The 18490-nt window shown below is 45.0% G+C and overlaps 1 protein-coding gene across 1 annotated transcript in view; it reads left to right on the top strand.

Annotated features, from left to right (window-relative positions):
• GRIP1 (glutamate receptor interacting protein 1) overlaps positions 1 to 18490 on the top strand; it is a 675191-nt gene that overhangs the window by 587728 nt on the left and 68973 nt on the right. Inside the window, 3 exon segments of the mRNA XM_030216417.1 lie at positions 2546 to 2731; positions 11139 to 11194; positions 11196 to 11296. Of these exon segments, the coding sequence (XP_030072277.1) occupies positions 2546 to 2731; positions 11139 to 11194; positions 11196 to 11296 (343 nt within the window).

Here is an 18490-nt window from a genome sequence, read left to right as displayed (position 1 = left end):
CAGCTGCCGGTAACCCCACGCCTCAGTCTCCAGTGGTGGCTAGATCCAGGCAATCTGGAAAAGGGAATGCCGTTGGAGGCTCCGCAGTGGTGGTTCTCGTCACAGACGCCAGTCTTCAGGGGCTGGGGAGCTCATTGTCTCGGTCAGGTAGCTCAAGGACGCTGGTCTCAGGTAGAAGCTCAGTGGTCCATCAATCGTTTGGAAACCCGGGCCATTCGGCTAGCGCTTCAGGCGTTTCAGAGTGTGCTGGTGCGGAAGGCAGTCAGGGTGTTTTGCGACAACGCCACCGCCGTGGCTTATGTCAACCGTCAGGGGGGCACAAAGAGTCAGGCGGTCGCGGAGGAGGCGGCGCTGTTGTGTCAATGGGCGGAGGTTCATCTTCTAGCGCTCTCCGCGGCGCATGTGGCTGGAGTAGACAACGTGGAGGCAGATTACCTAAGCAGACATGCTCTAGACCCCGGGGAGTGGTCGCTTCATCGGTCGGTGTTCAATCGCATTGTGGCGGTCTGGGGACTTCCCGTGATGGATCTCATGGCAACGGCCCGCAATACTCAGGTTCAGAGGTTTTTCAGTCGCCGGAGGATCCTCGAGCAGAAGGCATAGATGCGCTTCTAATGCCGTGGCCGCAGGAGTTGCTGTATGTGTTTCCCCCATGGCCGTTGGTCAGTCGAGTGATTCAGCGCATCGCTCGGCACACCGGACAAGTGATTTTGTTAGCCCCGAATTGGCCACGTCGGCCGTGGTACGGAGATCTGGTGCGGTTGGCGATAGCGGATCCTCTGCCGTTGTCAGATTCAGGGGTGTTGTGTCAGGGACCGATAGTTATGCCAGATCCGGATCGGTTCTCGCTTACGGCCTGGCTCTTGAGAGGCACAGGTTAAGGAAGAAAGGTTTTTCGTCCAGAGTGATTGATACAATGTTGAGTTCGCGTAGGCAGTCCACTTCGCTGGCGTATGTCCGGGTCTGGAGAGTCTTTGAGCATTGGTGTGCAGGTAGGCAGGTTCTTCCCTTTCAGGCGTCGGTGACAGATGTCTTGGAGTTTTTACAGGATGGTATGGACAGGGGTTTGGCCTTGTCCTCTTTGAAGGTGCAGGTGGCGGCTTTGTCGTGTTTCCGTGGGAAGCTCCAGGGAAAGTCATTAGCTTCTAGTCCTGATGTGGTTCGATTTTTGAAGGGTGTTAAGTTACTGCGCCCGCCCCGGCGGCGGATGGTGCCTCCATGGGATTTGAATCTCGTTTTGGAGGCTTTGGTGAGGCCGCCGTTTGAGCCCTTGGTTTCGGTCTCAGATAAGGATCTGTCCCTAAAGACGGTGTTCTTGGTGGCTATTACTTCAGCTCGGCGAGTGTCAGAACTTCAGGCTTTGTCTTGTAGAGAGCCCTTTCTGTCTTTTTCCAAGGAGAAGGTTTCGTTGCGCCCGGTGCCGTCCTTTGTGCCCAAGGTGGTTTCAGAGTTTCATGTGAATCAAGTGATTTCCTTGCCAGTTTTGGGTGACTTTGCGGGGGATGCAGAGCAGCGTCGACTGGCCAAGTTAGATGTGCGAAGAGTCTTGCGCTGTTACGTTTCCAGAACTCGACGCTATAGGCTTTCTGATCGTTTGTTCGTTCTCCATGGTGGTGCAAGGAAGGGCGCGGCAGCTTCCAAAGCTACGATAGCTAGATGGTTGAAGGAGTCAATTGCTTCGGCGTATTTGCTGAAGGGCCGCGTGGTCCCTAAGGAATTTTCGGCTCATTCTACCAGGGGAATGGCGACCTCCTGGGCGGAGAGTAGTATGATTCCTCCGTTAGATATTTGTCGAGCGGCGGTTTGGTCGTCATTGCATTCCTTTGTTAAACATTACAGGATTGATGTGCATGCCAAGGATGAGGCAGGTTTTGGGGCTGCAGTGTTGACCTCTGGCCTACGTGGATCCCGCCCTTAGGATCTTACTGCTTGGGTACGTCCCATGCGTCTTGACCGGTCTGGAGGGTCGTGGAGGAAGGTGAAATTAGATCTTACTTGCTAATTTTCTTTCCTCTAGACCCTCCAGACCGGTCAAGGCCCGCCCTGTCTGTACTGTAGGCCAGGAGGTCGGTTTGTCTGTTGTTCTATCTTGGCAGCTGTTGAGTGTGGTTTCTATGGTTTCAGACTTTGTTTTTATAAGTCTGGTCAGGTGTGACCGTGTTTGTTAGTCCACCTGTGGAAGCACACATAATACAAAGGACACAATGAAAGATATGAAGAAAGTGTCCAGTTGACAGTGACCACGTACGGGGTTGTTAGTTCTAGTTGATGTTTTTGTTTTCTCTGCTTTGTCAGGGTTATACTGGCTAGTGGATGTACTGCACAGGTTATATATACAGTATTCAAAAGCTCAGTGTTTCTCAGTCTCCCTCTGCTGGTAGGAGGACATAACCCATGCGTCTTGACCGGTCTGGAGGGTCTAGAGGAAAGAAAATTAGCAAGTAAGATCTAATTTCACCTTACCTGCTGCAAACATATTGCCAATGATTTTATGAATTATTCTTTCAACACTTCTGATGGCACTGATATGATATTTTCTTTTTAGCTTCTAGTCCCAGTAAATGTTCTGTCTCCAGTCGCATAAGTGAACTGAGCAATGGTGGAGATGAAGTTTCTTATTCACAAAAACCAGGCAAATTTATGGATGTTTATTCCACCATGATACCACACATGGACAGTGCAGTAGAATCATGGAATGGCTCTGGTATTGATACTGGATATGGAAGCCAAGGTATAGTCAAAGATCTTCAGTTACCATTTAGAATGGGGACTTGTGTTAGCCCAAATTTACAAGCTGAGCACCTTCAGCCTGGAGTCATCTTTTTACCTATCATGTTTCCAGGTGGCTTGTTTACTTTTTTGCAGTTGTAAATGCTAGGAGGAGTGGCCTAGTGGTTAGGGTGGTGGACTTTGGTCCTGGGGAACTGAGGAACTGAGTTTGATTCCTACTTCAGGCACAGGCAGCTCCTTGTGACTCTGGGCAAGTCACTTAACCCTCCATTGCCCCATGTAAGCTGCATTGAGCCTGCCATGAGTGGGAAAGCACAGGGTACAAATGTAACAAAAAAAAATATGCATTACAACATGTTTTAATGTACATTAACACTCTATTAGCCTTGTGCATTAATCCATGTTGACATAAACACAGAATTAGCATAGACTAGAGCAGTGATATTCACTCATGTATATGAGAGAGATTTGTATACAATGGAAGAAGTAGAAATGCAATTCTGTCTCATGCACATTCATTAGTGATGTCCTGAAAACCTGGCCTGTTAGCAACTCTCAATACTGGGAGTGAAGACCAAGGGACTAGAGTGATTAAGATGCTAATGTTCTATGTGGTGCACAAGTGGCTGCAAAGCAAGTCACTATTATTACAACGAGGATAATGCAAATCAAGTTAAGCACTGCAAATTTACATTAATCAAACAGTAATGCAAAAATTTAACTACTTCATATGTGACAGAATGGTGCATATCTCCAAGTTTCCATTACCATTTATCACACTTTACTGCCAATGATTTTTTTTTTAACCCATTGGAAAAGAACTGCATATCTTGTCTCTTCAACCAGTTGCTCACAGTCCTTTCCACCTCTTCATTTGAGTCGATCAGATGCCCCTGAAGGTATTCCTTCAATTTTTGGAAAAAATATGGAAATCGCATGGTGCTAGATCTGGGCTGTATGGTGGATGGGGTAAGACTGAGACTCATCTTTGCAATTGCCTGTGTGGTGTTTCATGCTTTGTGAGCTTAGCGTTGTCACATTGCAACAAAACTTCTTTCTTGGGCTTCCAAACTCTTCTCAATTGTTCTTTCAAAGTTTCCAGGATTGCAAGTTCTGTCAAGCAGGGGCTCTCCTACATGTTTAGTGTACAACGCTGTGTACGTGTAGTGAAGCTATAGAAAGGATAAGTAGTAGTAATAGTAGTAGTAGAAGTAATATAGTAATATAGTAGTAAGAGTTCATCAACCTTTCTTGTGTGAGACTCGTCCATTGCTGTCATGGGTCATCCACTTTATTTTTGATCACACAAATCAGCCCTTTCCCGTTCCACAATCTTTATATATTTTGGTCGATTGATGCACTGTATTTTTTTTTTTTTTGTTACATCATATCAACACAGTCATAGTAACATAGTAACATAGTACATGATCACAGATAAAGACCTGCATGGTCCATCTGGTCTGCACAACAAGATAAACTCATAGTATAAGGTATGATAGTATATTTGATCCTGATTTGTCCTTGCCATTTTCAGGGCACAGACTGTAGAAGTCTGCCCAGCAATGGCCATGTTGTCCAGTTACAGAAGCTGAATTTGTCCAGCCACGATCAGGGCTCAGACAATAGAAGTCTTACCAGTACTGGCTTCGCTTCCCAATTACTGGTGTTGCCATGTAATCACCGCTAAGTTTGTTTGGTTCCACGCCTTCTATTTGGGATTCCTTTGTGTTTATCTCATGCATTTTTGAATTCTGTTGCCATTTTCATCTCCACCACCTCCCGCGGGAGGTCATTCCAGGTATCTACCACCCTCTCCATGAAAATGTACTTTCTGACATTATTTCTGAGTCATTCCCCTACACTTGCCACGTTCTACTCCTGCTTCGCTGGCAAGTGCGCTTTCGGGATTTCTTATTTTTTGTGAAATTTTTATTTTATTGAGTAATCCCATTAAATTATTAAATTATATTGTATATTAAATTATATTGACCATATATGGTGTTACAATTTCAATTTTCTGCCTCACTGAAACCTAGATCAAAACAGAAAAGGAAAGCTATCTCTATTCCTGTCTCCCTGAGAGGTTTGAGTTCTTATCTTGCCTGCTAGCCAATCAACCTGCCTGCTGGCCTATCACCTCCTCATGCCTGCCTGCCTGCTAACCAATCAACCAACCTGCCTGCTTGTCTGCCTCTCAACCGCCTGCTTGTCGGCCCATCAACAACCGCTTGCCTCTCAGCCTGCGTAACTACCTACCTCTGTCACTACATTTGCACCTGTAAACACCCAGTCACTACTTATGGCCCCCATACACATTTTCTTCCTTGCCCTGTCCCTCCCCAATCTTTTCCCCCTCCCACCGCCGCATACCGCACAAACTCACTGCCCATCCATGTCCTCTCCTGTCCTGTTCACTACTCCAATACCCTACCCACCCCCATCCCCCACCTCACCATCCCTACTATCCTCCTCCTCCTTCCTAGCTCTCAACTTTCAACACCTCCTTCCTGCCATAAACCCCTCCCCATTCCTCCTAAGCGCACCCCATCTTCGCCGCCTTCGTCGCCCTACCTCCCCCACCTTCCTCCGCACTCTCTTGCTCCTTCTCCTGCTATCCACGGGAGACATCGATCCCAACCCAGGTCCCCCACACCTGTCCTCGTCCTCGCTTCATCCATGCAAACGTTTCCGCGATATCTCCAATCTCATCTCTATTCCCCTCCTCCCTCCCTTTCTCGTGTGCCCTGTGGAATGCACGCTCGGTCTGCAACAAACTTTCCTTCACCCATGATCTCTTCATTTCCCATTCCCTTCAACTGCTCGCCCTAACTGAATCCTGGCTCACCCCTGACGACTCTGCCTCAGTCGCGACCCTATGCCACGGTGGTTATCTTTTCTCCCATTCTCCCCGCCCAGTTGGCCGTGGTGGCGGCGTCAGGCTACTACTTTTGCCCTCCTGCAGTTTTCAACCTCTCCTGCTACCACAGTCTCACTGTTTCTCATCCTTCGAAGTCCACTCCATCCGTCTATTCTACCCGCTGCCACTCAGAGTTGCAGTCATTTACCGCCCCCCTGATAAGTCTCTCCCTTCCTTCCTTACCGACTTCGATGCCTGGCTCTCCATTTTTCTTGAGCCCTCATCCCCATCCCTCATTCTTGGTGATTTTAACATACACACTGATAAACCTTCCGACTCACACGCTTCTCAATTCCTCACTCTAACCTCCTCCTTCAAACTCCAACTGAGCTCCACCACCCCTACTCACCAATCTGGCCACTGTCTTGACCTCGTCCTCTCTTCTACCTGCTCACCCTCCAATTTCTGCGCCTCAGCTCTTCCTCTCTCTGACCATCACCTGATCACCTTCACACTTCATCACCCTCCCCCTCAGTCCCGCCCAATACTAACCACTACTTCTAGGAATCTCCAGGCGGTCGACCCTCCCACCTTATCCTCTAGTATCTCTAATCTCCTCCCTTCCATCATGTCCTCTGAGACTGTCGACAAGGCTGTCTCCACTTACAATGCCACCCTCTCCTCTACTCTCGACGCCCTTGCACCGTCCATCTCCCGTCCCATAAGGCGTACTAATCCCCAGTCCTGGCTAACCCCTTGCACCCAATACCTTCGCTCCTGCGCCCGATCGGCTGAACGCCTCTGGAGGAAATCTCGCACCCATACCGATTTCATTCATTATAAATTCATGTAGTCCTCCCTATTCCTCGCCAAACAGGACTATTACACCCAATTGACTAACTCCCTCAGCTCTAACCCCCGTCGTCTCTTTGCCACCCTTAACTCCCTCCTCAAAGTGCCCTCCGCTCCCACCCCCACCCCCTCACTCTCTCCCCAATCACTGGCAGACTACTTTCGCGACAAGGTGCAGAAAATCAGCCTCGAATTCACCACCAAACCATCTTCTCCTTCTCCTCACCCTATAACACACTCCCTCAACCAACCAACCCAGGCCTCCTTCTCCTCTTTTCCCGATATCACCGAAGAGGAAATCGCCTATCTTCTCTCCTCTTCAAAATGCATCACCTGTTCCTCAGACCCCATCCCCACCAACTTACTTAACACCATCACTCCTACTGTCACCCCCCCCCCCCCCCATCTGTCATATCCTCAACCTCTCTCTCTCCACTGCAACTGTCCATGGCACCTTCAAGCACGCAGTAGTCACACCACTCCTTAAAAAACCATCACTTGACCCTACCTGTCCCTCCAACTACCGCCCCATTTCCCTCCTACCCTTCCTCTCCAAGATACTTGAATGCGCCGTTCACAGCCGTTGCCTTAATTTTCTCTCCTCTCATGCCATCCTCGATCCGCTTCAATCCGGCTTTCGCCCCCTACACTCGACGAAAACGGCACTATCTAAAGTCTGCAATTGACCTGTCCTTGCCAAATCCAAAGGTCACTACTCATCCTTATCCTCCTCGACCTATCTGCCGCTTTTGACACTGTCAATCACAACTTACTTCTCGCCACACTGTTCTCACTTGGGTTCCAGGGCTCTGTCCTCTCCTGGTTCTCCTCTTATCTCTCCCACCATACCTTCAGAGTACATTCTCAGGGTTCTTCCTCCACCCCCATCCCGCTCTCTGTTGGAGTTCCTCAGGGATCTGTCCTTGGACCCCTTCTTTTCTCAATCTACACCTCCTCCCTGGGTTCCCTAATCTCCTCCCATGGGTTTCAATATCATCTTTATGCTGATGACACCCAGCTTTATCTGTCCACACCAGACATCATTGCCAAAACCCAGGCCAAAGTATCGGCCTGCTTAGCCGACATTGCGACCTGGATGTCCAACTGCCACTTGAAACTGAACATGGCCAAGACCGAGCTTATTGTCTTCCCTCCCAAACCCACTTCTCCTCTCCCTCCACTCTCTATCTCTGTTGATAACACCCTCATCGTCCCCGTCTCATCTGCCCGCAACCTCGGGGTCATCTTTGACTCCTCCCTCTCCTTCTCTGCGCATATGCAGCAGATAGCCAAGACCTGTCGCTTCTTCCTCTATAACATCAGCAAAATTCGCCCCTTCCTGTCTGAGCACACCACCCGAACTCTCATCCACTCTCTCATTACCTTTCGCCTTGACTACTGCAACCTACTCCTCACTGGCCTCCCACTTTGCCATCTATCCCCCCTTCAGTCCGTTCAAAACTCTGCTGCATGTCTTATCTTCTGCCTGAACCGGTACACTCATATCACCCCTCTCCTCAAGTCACTTCACTGGCTTCCGATCAGGTACTGCATACAGTTTAAGCTTCTCCTTTTAACCTACAAATGCACTCGATCTACAGCCCCTCCCTACCTCTCTACCCTCATCTCCCCTTACATTCCTACCCGTAACCTCCGTTCTCAAGACAAATCCCTCCTCGCAGTACCCTTCTCCACCACCGCCAACTCCAGGCTCCGCCCTTTCTGCCTCGCCTCACCCCATGCCTGGAATAAACTCCCTGAGCCCATACGCCAGGCCCCCTCCCTGCCCATCTTCAAAGCCTTGCTCAAAGCCCACCTCTTCAATGTCGCCTTCGGCACCTAACCATCATACCTCTATTCAGGAAATCTAGACTGCCCCTACTTGACATTTTGCCCATTAGATTGTAAGCTCCTTGGAGCAGGGACTGTCCTTTTTTGTTAATCTGTACAGCGCTGCGTAACCCTAGTAGCACTCTAGAAATGTTAAGTAGTAGTAGTACTTATCTCTTAGTAAGCATTCTAGGGCTGGAGGAGGCCTTTCTGTCATTTACTCATCAGATCTTCAACTAACTGGAGATTCTTGCAGTCTGGATCTCAGCACCCACACCTTTAGTTCTCCTGTTATGCTAATGCCTCCCTTCCTTGTCACAGGCTCAATAGAACCTTTGTTTTCAGGCCCTAATGGATGCAGCTATACGTTACCCTTATTCTTATTCTTGGGGACTTCAATACACATGTTGATATTCCTACCAGCAATTTCTATCAACACTCACTGATTTGAATTTCTACCAGTGCTCATCTTCCCTACCTACAAGGGAAGCTATACATTAGATTTAGTCATTACCCCAACTGACTTGCCCCTCTCCCCCTTGGTTTTTCCCTACACACAAATTCCCTGGTCAGATCATTTTGTCATCTACTTTTCCATCTCCCTTTCCCTTCCCCATTTTACTAGGGAACTACTCCCAAAAACCTTAAATATTGTGTGCAATTCTGGTCACCACATCTCAAAAAAGATATAGTGGAATTAGAAAAGGTACGGAGAAGGGCAACAAAAATGATAAAGGGGATGGGACGACTTCCCTATCAGGAAAGGCTAAAGTGGCTAGAGCTTTTCAGCTTGGATAAAAGATGACTGAAGGGAGATATGATAGAGGTCTATAAAATAATGAGTGGAGTGGAACGGGTAGACGTGAATCGCTCGTTTACTCTTTCCAAAAATACTAGAACTAGGGGGCACGCAATGAAGCTAGAAAGTAGTAAATTTAAAACAAATCAGAGAAAATATTTCTTCACTCAATGTGTAATTAAACTCTGGAATTTGTTTCCAGAAAATGTAGTAAAAGCAGTTAGTTTAGCGGGATTTATAAAAGGTTTGGATGGCTTCCTAAAGGAAAAGTCTATAGACCATTATTAAAATGGACTTCGGGGAAAATCCACTGCTTAATTCTAGGACAAGCAGTATAAAATGCATTGTACTGTTTTGGGATCTTGCCAGGTACTTGCGACCTAGATTGGCCACTGTTGGAAACAGGATGCTGGGCTTGATGGACCTTTGGTCTGTCCCAATATGGCAATACTTATGTACTTATGTCTATTGGGAGGGGACCTTTCTGTAACAGACCAATTATCCATCAGAGAGAATCTGATGTTTGAACCTGGGCCAGATAACCCAGCATTCGTACATTGCGAGAACAGGGGTATCTGGGTTTTGGAACACATTTTGAAGAGCTTCAACAGCAGGTGGGGCTTCAGTGGGGCAATAGGCTAGCTTATTGTCAAATCAGACACTATGTCCACTCTTTGCAGTGTGCTTCACTTCAGCTTGGAATGGGGGCCCAACTACAGGAATTCTTTAAGACCATTTTCATCCAGGGACTTTCCATCTCTGGGTTACATAAGGCTCTGTGTCAGTTTAGAACAGGGAGGAATTTGTCTCTAGTCCGTAGTAAATGGGAAGCAGATCTTCGTCTCTTTTTAGAGGCATGGGACCTTTGGGTTAATATCAGGGCTATTCCCGGTTGGTTTCAGGAGTGTGGCTCCAGGAGTGTTATTTTAGAGTGATATAGAGGGTTTATATTATGGTTTTCCAGCTGTTTAGGACTGGTGGCGCGCAATTGCCTGAGTGTATTAAATGTCATAGCACAGATGGCATGTTAGGGCATTCCTTGCATTCCTTTTGGACCTGTACCAGGGTACACAGTTTTGGGCTTCGGTGATGAGATACATGGTCTGTGCTCTGGGCGGTGTTAATGTGGGTTCTATGGAGCACCTGCTCTTGGACTAGCAGGGGGCTTTTGCCTCTGGTGACAAGGGGAAAATCTTGTTATTGTGTAAGTTGTGCCTTGTAGCTAGAAAATGCATTCTTCAATATTGGAGATCCTCAAATCCGCCATCATTCTGACACTGGAGAAATCTGATCCATCAACTTGCCATGTGGGAAGTAAGAGCAGTGAGAGGGTATTTCAAAAGGAAGAAGGCCTTTTTGTTGGTGTAAGATGCTTACTTGAATAGCTTGAGTCCGAGAAGGCGTAGTCTATTACTTAATTCCTTGTAGATTGTGCTACTTTTGTCTAGTTGCTGGGTCGGGAGGGACACTGATGGGAATGACTGTGTATGTGGAAGGGGTGTGGGGGTACTGTGGGTGAGAAGGTGGGGTAGGGGGGGTTTCTATTTTTTATCAGACCCTAGGGCCACAAGAGCATGGGCCCTCAGAATTCTGTTGGTATCCGGCAGTTTATTGAGGAGGTGTGGGAAGTTGATATAAGTTTTCTGGGATGGGGACTGTTTGATTCGGGAGGCTTACAGGTTTTAGTGAGTTGGGGGTGAAAACTGAAAATTTTGATGACAAACCTTGTCTTTCTTTTGGATAACTGTTCAGAATGTTTCGATTTTAGAATTTTGTACATTTCAGCAGTTCATTGTGTTTATCTTTTGCTCTGTTGAGTCTTCAATAAAATTGTTGAAATATAAAAATTATTTAATGACTTATTGGATCTAGACTACCCATTGTACCATGAAAACCAAATGATACCTCTGAGAGCGATTATTCCTTACTATTTATATAGAACGCTACTTCTTATTGGAACTCCTTAACTGGAACTCTAGAGAGAAGTTTGTTACAAGAATTTCAGACCAATACTGTTTTAATTAATTCAGTAGTTTGGGAATCCATCATAACAATGTGATAAACTTCTAGGTCCAACCAGTCAGGCTTCAGGATACAACTTCAATACATTTGAATGGAGAACTCCTAAAAAAGAAAGGCTCTTTATCACCTGCCAGTAGACGACAAAATAACTCCTATCATGAAACCAGGCTGAGTGATGATGAGTGGGAGAGACCTACAACTCGTGGGTAAGTAGCATGAAAATTACATTCTCAAACAACACAAATCTATGCACGAAATGTAACACAGGCATGCAATTACTTACGATATCTAAATAGTTTTCCCAATTTTGAGTCCATGGTTGCTTGATCATGACAAACTTGAAAATTACCGGCCAATACCCAACATCCCATTTTTAGAGAAACTTATAGAACAAACAATCTGTAATCAATTCAGTGATTGGCTAGGAGAGAGAAACTGGCTAGATCCATGTCAAATGATATTATGCTAGCATGACTGGCAGAAACTGGTATCAGAGAGGAACAGTATTTGCCTGGTTCAGATCTTATCTATCAGGCAGCACCTCATCACCACCATGGGCACTGACCTGTGGGGTACCACAAGGATTGATACTGTCACTTATTCTATTCAATATCTACCTCAAGCCACTAGCCAAGCTGATTCAGTCAATGGACATTCGGTTCTACATCTATGCAGATGATGTGCAGCTACTTATACCCATTGAACCTGACTTACACACAGCCCTGAATAAACTGACTACCTGCTAACATCAATTCAAGAATGGGCTAAAAACAACAAAATTTTGCTTGAACCCAAGTAAAGCTGAGCTTCTCTGGGTCCCTAACACATACCTGACATCAAAATCTTTTGGGGTAAATATGAACTCCTCCTCAAATCACAAGTCAGGAACCTTGAAATACAGCTTGATTCAACACGTACTCTGATACCCCAAATCCAAGCAGCCTTCAAGAGCAACTTCTATCACTTGTGACAGCTACGCTGCCTGTCTCCTTACATTGAGAAGGCAAGCCTTGTCTCAGTTGTGCATGCCATGATAACATCAAGACTGAATTATGGTAATGCACTCTACACTGGTCTGACTACAAAGGGTTTACAGCAGCACCAATTGATTCAGAATGCTGCAACAAGACTAACAGAAGGTTGTTAATGACGTGACCACATCACACCATTTTTGCATAAACTTCACTGGCTACCAATACACTACAGAGCCAAATTTGAAACTCTCTGTTTGACATTCAAGGCCCTTAAAGGAAATGGCCCAGAGTACTTGAAGAACAGGATCTCCCTCTATACACCTTCAAGTTCACTAAGGTCCTCCCAAGGAGTTTCCCTAACCACACCCTATCCAAGGACATCATATGATGAGATATCCGCAAGCGAGCCTTCTCTGGAGTAGCCTCCACGCTCTGGAATGCACTCCTTGAAAGGCTTTGTGTAACAGAAGACTATCTACTTCAGGAAGCAGGTGAAAGCTTGTCTCTTCAACTAGGCCTTTAACGGAAGAAGTAAATGACACTGGCTGCACATATTATAGCAGGACATGTTTATCCACTCCCAGCCCTAGCCAAGATAATGTTCAAGCACCTTTGTGACCTCATTTGCAACTCTCTTTAACTAGTCCCTTATTTTCTTGCTCCTGTTACTCTATCTATCTGTACGTTCCATCTTTGCTTACACCCTATGCTGTCTATTAAAATGTTTTATTGTGTATTGTGTTGGCATTGTAATGTACATACTATGCCATACTTTGTATTGTTGTTTGACTATTTACAATGCTGTAATTGTCTATTGTTTATTTTTTACTTATTCGTGCTGTACACTGCCTTAAGTGATTTCCTTCAAATAGGTGGTAAATAAATCCTAATAAATAAAAATAAATAAATAAGGACCTGAGTATCCTTATTATCTACTGTGCTTCACAACATTTAAATTTCATATTGCTCCTCATATCAGTGAATACAGATTAAATGGGAAAAACAAACAAACAAACAAATAATATGGTAAGTGTAAATGTAATATGGTGCCTACTAGGGGGTCGTGTCTAGCAGTTCTTTTGCAGGTCACATGTTAAAATGTTCACTAGCATACAGTACCCTGGTTGCTGTTAAGATCTGATTAGTGCATCAGTGCTGTTTAGGAGCTGCTATGTGGATCGGTACAAACTGCAAAATTGTTGGTTAGCATGCAGTAGTTGCCATATGCTAACTGCAATATACTCTCCATGCCCATTCTTCAACCATGTTCCACCTAGTTATGCTGTCTAAAAAAAAAAAGCCCTTAATTCATGAATCAGTTACCGTGCTTTGGCAGTAGCAGTTAACAACCACCAATTCACACATTAAGTGTGTAACACACTTTAGTTAAAGGGCCCTTGAAATCTCTATATAGTCAAAAGTATCCTTCTAAAAACAGAGCAAGATCTGAGGTGTTCCAAGAGTAGCACCACATAGACATAAACCCTCAGATTCTATATAGCGCGCCTAGCGTTCCTCACTGAAATCCAAGCATATTCTATAACAACATGCATAACTTAATTGACTTAACAAGCCAATTAGTGTTGTTAACAGCACTTAACAAGCAATAATGAGCACTAATTGACAATAATTAGAATTTTCATGCACAATTCCCTAAGCATATTCTGGAGCGCACTCCGCCTAAATTTTAATGCATGGAGGAAAAAAGGGGTATGGTTATAGGCAGAGAAATGGGCATTTTATGGGCATTCCAACATTTACGTGCGTTGTTACAGAAAATGGCCCTCTGCGCCTAAATCTACGCACTAGGATTTATGCCAAGCTTTTATTGGTGTAAATGGATGCACATAATTTTAGGTGCTAGAATATCGACTAAGCATATTCTATATACCATGCCTAAATCTAGGTACCACTTGTAGAATACGCTTATGTGAAAATGTTTTCTGCGCAGATTTTTTAAGCACCATATATAGAATCTGGCCCTTAGGGGTAATTCTCAAAATGTTTCCTAAAGTTGGGCATCGTGATGCTGCATGCTGAGTGCAGATTCTATAACTGCAATAGCATACGCAATTGTAGTTATAGAATACTGTACTAGCATAAGTCCGCATTTATGCAGCTAATTTTAGGCATAAGCATTTACGCTAGCCAAGTGACTGGTGTAAATGCTCATACCTAACTATAGGCAGTTAGGCACATAGATGCAATTATTCTATAACCCATATATGCATCTGCCATACATGCCCCTTACCCGCCTATGCTCGTTCCAGGTTTAGCCCCTTTCAGTTGTGCACTCTGGAATTTGCACAGGCAATTTATAGAATGCCAACTAGGGGCAGGTACATAGATAACTGCCAATTACTGCCAATTAACACCAATCATAGCCAAAAATTTGTCATTAATGGCAGTTAGAAGCTTCTTAGCTAATTAAGTTCTGCATGCTACTGCTGTTATTCTATAACTTGCACGTGCAGCTTTGCTAGTTATTTTATAGAATTAGGTGGGTAGGGGCAGTTCTATAAAGTGGTGCCTAAATGTAGGTGTGACAAAGATGCACCAGTTCTATAATGGTGTTAAGAGGTGCCTAACCTACATAAGTACATAAGTAATGTCATACTGGGAAAAGACCAAGGGTCCATCGAGCCCAGCATCCTGTCCACGACAGCGGCCAATCCAGGCCAAGGGCACCTGGCAAGCTTCCCAACGTACAAACATTCTATACATGTTATTCCCGGAATTGTAGATTTTTCCCAAGTCCATTTAGTAGCGGTTTATGGACTTGTCCTTTAGGAAACTGTCCAACCCCTTTTTAAACTCTGCTAAGCTAACCGCCTTCACCACTTTCTCCGGCAACAAATTCCAGAGTTTAATTATACGTTGGGTGAAGAAACATTTTCTCCGATTTGTTTTAAATTTACCACACTGTAGTTTCATCGCATGCCCCCTAGTCCTAGTATTTTTGGAAAGCGTGAACAGACGCTTCACATCCACCTGTTCCACTCCACTCATTATTTTATATACCTCTATCATGTCTCCCCTCAGCCATCTCTTCTCCAAGCTGAATAGCCCTAACCTCCTTAATCTTTCTTCATAGGGAAGTTGTCCCATCCCCGCTATCATTTTAGTTGCCCTTCGCTGCACCTTTTCCAATTCTACTATATCTTTCTTGAGATGCGGCGACCAGAATTGAACACAATACTCAAGGTGCGGTCGCACCATGGAGCGATACAACGGCATTATAACATCCTCACACCTGTTTTCCATACCTTTCCTAATAATACCCAACATTCTATTTGCTTTCCTAGCCGCAGCAGCACACTGAGCAGAAGGTTTCAGTGTATTATCGACGACGACACCCAGATCCCTTTCTTGGTCCGTAACTCCTAACGTGGAACCTTGCATGACGTAGCTATAATTCGGGTTCTTTTTTCCCACATGCATCACCTTGCACTTGCTCACATTAAACGTCATCTGCCATTTAGCCGCCCAGTCTCGTAAGGTCCTCTTGTAATTTTTCACAATCCTGTCGCGATTTAACAACTTTGAATAACTTTGTGTCATCAGCAAATTGAATTACCTCGCTAGTTACTCCCATCTCTAAATCATTTATAAATCTATTAAAAAGCAGCGGTCCTAGCACAGACCCCTGAGGAACCCCACTAACTATCCTTCTCCATTGTGAATACTGCCCATTTAACCCCACTCTCTGTTTCCTATCCTTCAACCAGTTTTTAATCCACAATAGGACATTTCCTCCTATCCCATGACCCTCCAATTTCCTCTGTAGTCTTTCATGAGGTACCTTGTCAAACGCCTTTTGAAAATCCAGATACACAATATCAACCGGTTCCCCTTTGTCCACATGTTTGTTTACTCCTTCAAAGAATTGAAGTAAATTGGTCAGGCAAGATTTCCCCACACAAAAGCCGTGCTGACTTGGTCTCAGTAATTCTTGTCCTCGGATGTGCTCTGTAATTTTGTTTTTAATAATAGCCTCTACCATTTTCCCTGGCACCGACGTCAGACTCACCGGTCTATAATTTCCCGGATCTCCCCTGGAGCCTTTTTTAAAAATCGGCGTTACATTGGCCACCCTCCAATCTTCCAGTACCACGCTCGATTTTAAGGATAAGTTGCATATCACTAGCAGTAGCTCCGCAAGCTCATTTTTCAGTTTTATCAGTACTCTAGGATGAATACTATCCGGTCCTGTTACAGAATAGTAGCACAAAGCCACTTTGGCACACCAAAATTTATTCACAACAGCTTATGTAAGGTCAGGTTAGTACGCCTATGTGCACCTTGCAATGCACGCATCTAATACTGTTCTACAAAGTGCGTGCATTGCTAGGTGGAAAGCTCATGACATGCCTATGCATGAGTACAGCCCATTTGCTGTTATGCGCCATGCCACTCGCGCACAAATTTTATAGAATAGCGCCTAGCACAAGCGAGCATAAATGCTAATTGGTGACATCATTCATGCAAACCCAATAAGATGTATTCAATGAAACCAAATTAAGTTTGCATATTATATGCACCAATAATATGAAGACTCGGGGGACACAGATCCAAGATGGCGACGGTCTGAGGTGCGCGACCAGACGCGATTTGTCTCCTTTCTTGAAACGCGGTGGTTAGCGGTTTCTTACCTGACTCTCGTTATGGGAAAAAGGAGAGGCAAAGTCAGGGAGATTCCCTCTCTCCCTGGCGGGTCTAGCCAGCTACGCCAAGCGAAGATGGAGGAGTTCAACATCGCGCTGGGTCCTGGGAGAGTTTCTACTCCTTCCGATGAGGCTGGCGCTTTGACGCTGGTCGTCAGTGAAGACGGGGCTTCTCTGAGCCCTGTCGAACGTGCGGCGCCCCAGCAACCAGGAAGTGAACGTTTTCTTCAGAGCCCAGATGCCTCGGCCCGGAATGGAGATCGATGTGCACAGGGAGGGAGCCAGAAGGAGACGAATGAAGATCAAAGTGCTATTAGCACAGAAGTTCCAGTGATGTTACCATCTTTGACGCTGTCCTCACAGACAGTGAGTACCCTGGAGCTGGCTGCTAATGCACCACTCCCTGAGTTTAGTGCTGGGAAAATGGAAAAGCCAGCCGTAGTGACTTTAGAGTCACTATGGGATTTAACCTTTACGGCATATGCCTCCCTACAATCTTTGGTGGTTAAAAATGCGGGGACTATTAAAACTTTATCAGAGGCTGCATTATTACAAATGAAAAAGACTGACTCTCAAACCGAAGAAGTAAAATGTCTTACTGAAAGAACTTCCAAGATGGAATTTTTGGCTCAATCACTGATTAAAGAAAAGAATTTTACTTCACGACGGTTGGAATACCTTGAGAACCAGTCTAAAAGACTTAACTTAAGGTTAATAAATTTTCCTAGCTCTCCTCTGGTATCTCCAGTACAAATGGTAAAAAAATATCTTGTAGAAATACTGGGTATGTTGGACACTTCTCTTCCACCCATTACTCGTGCATTCTATTTACAAACTGACCCTAGGGTTTCAGAAAAATTTCCTCAAGAAGGTGGAGAGATGAATCTAACAGCCTTTTTGGAATCATCACTAGAGGTCATTACGAAGAGAACAACGCTAATAGTTACCTTTGCTCTAGAGATTGATAGGGATGCAGTTTTGAGGCTCTCATTAAGACACTTGGATTCAAACTTTTTGGGGTCTAAAATAAGAATTTATCCTGACTTATCAAGAGAAACTCAAAAACGACGTAAAGCCTTTTTGGCTTTGCGTACAAGAACTTTGGCAATAGGAGCTAGTTTCCTGTTGAAATTTTCTTGTGTTTGTAGAATTGTATTTCAGTCTAAACAATTTCAATTCTTCGATCCCAAACAGTTGGAGGAATTTGTAATAAGTAGGGAGGAAGTAAATGTCAAGGTGTAATCCTATATGTACACTGATTAACCGGAGCTGGTGGAACTACCCAAGTCGGGCGCACCATTGTAAACTGTGTTATTGATTTATTTCTTTTTAGGTTATTTGAATAATCTTTCCTCTTGGATCATTTCTTTAATTTGTGGTCGATATAAAGTTTGTAACTTGAATTTAGAAATTATTTCTGTTGGATATTTCTATATAGTGTATTATCATTCATAAATGTGAAATTATGTTTGTTAAAAGTTTAATAAAATAATAAATAAATATGAAGACTCAAGGACTTAATTGATTAATTATGTGGTGAAGGAAAGACTTCAGTATTAACAGCCCTGGGGGCGCTGTTGAGCAGTGTTGCCAGGTGGGCGGTTTTACCGCCCAATTGGGCGGTTTTCCGCGACCCGCCGCGGAAAATTTTTGCCCACGGCAGGTTGCGGTTTTTTGGGCTGCTTTTTCGGCCGCGGGGGGCGGGGTTAGTGATGTTTTGGGCGGGGCCGATGACGTGGGAGGCGGGGCCGGTGACGGCAGG

This window comes from Microcaecilia unicolor, chromosome 10, assembly GCF_901765095.1.
Source record: "Microcaecilia unicolor chromosome 10, aMicUni1.1, whole genome shotgun sequence".
Classification (NCBI taxonomy): domain Eukaryota; kingdom Metazoa; phylum Chordata; class Amphibia; order Gymnophiona; family Siphonopidae; genus Microcaecilia; species Microcaecilia unicolor.
This window is presented reverse-complemented; position numbering and strand designations above follow the sequence as displayed.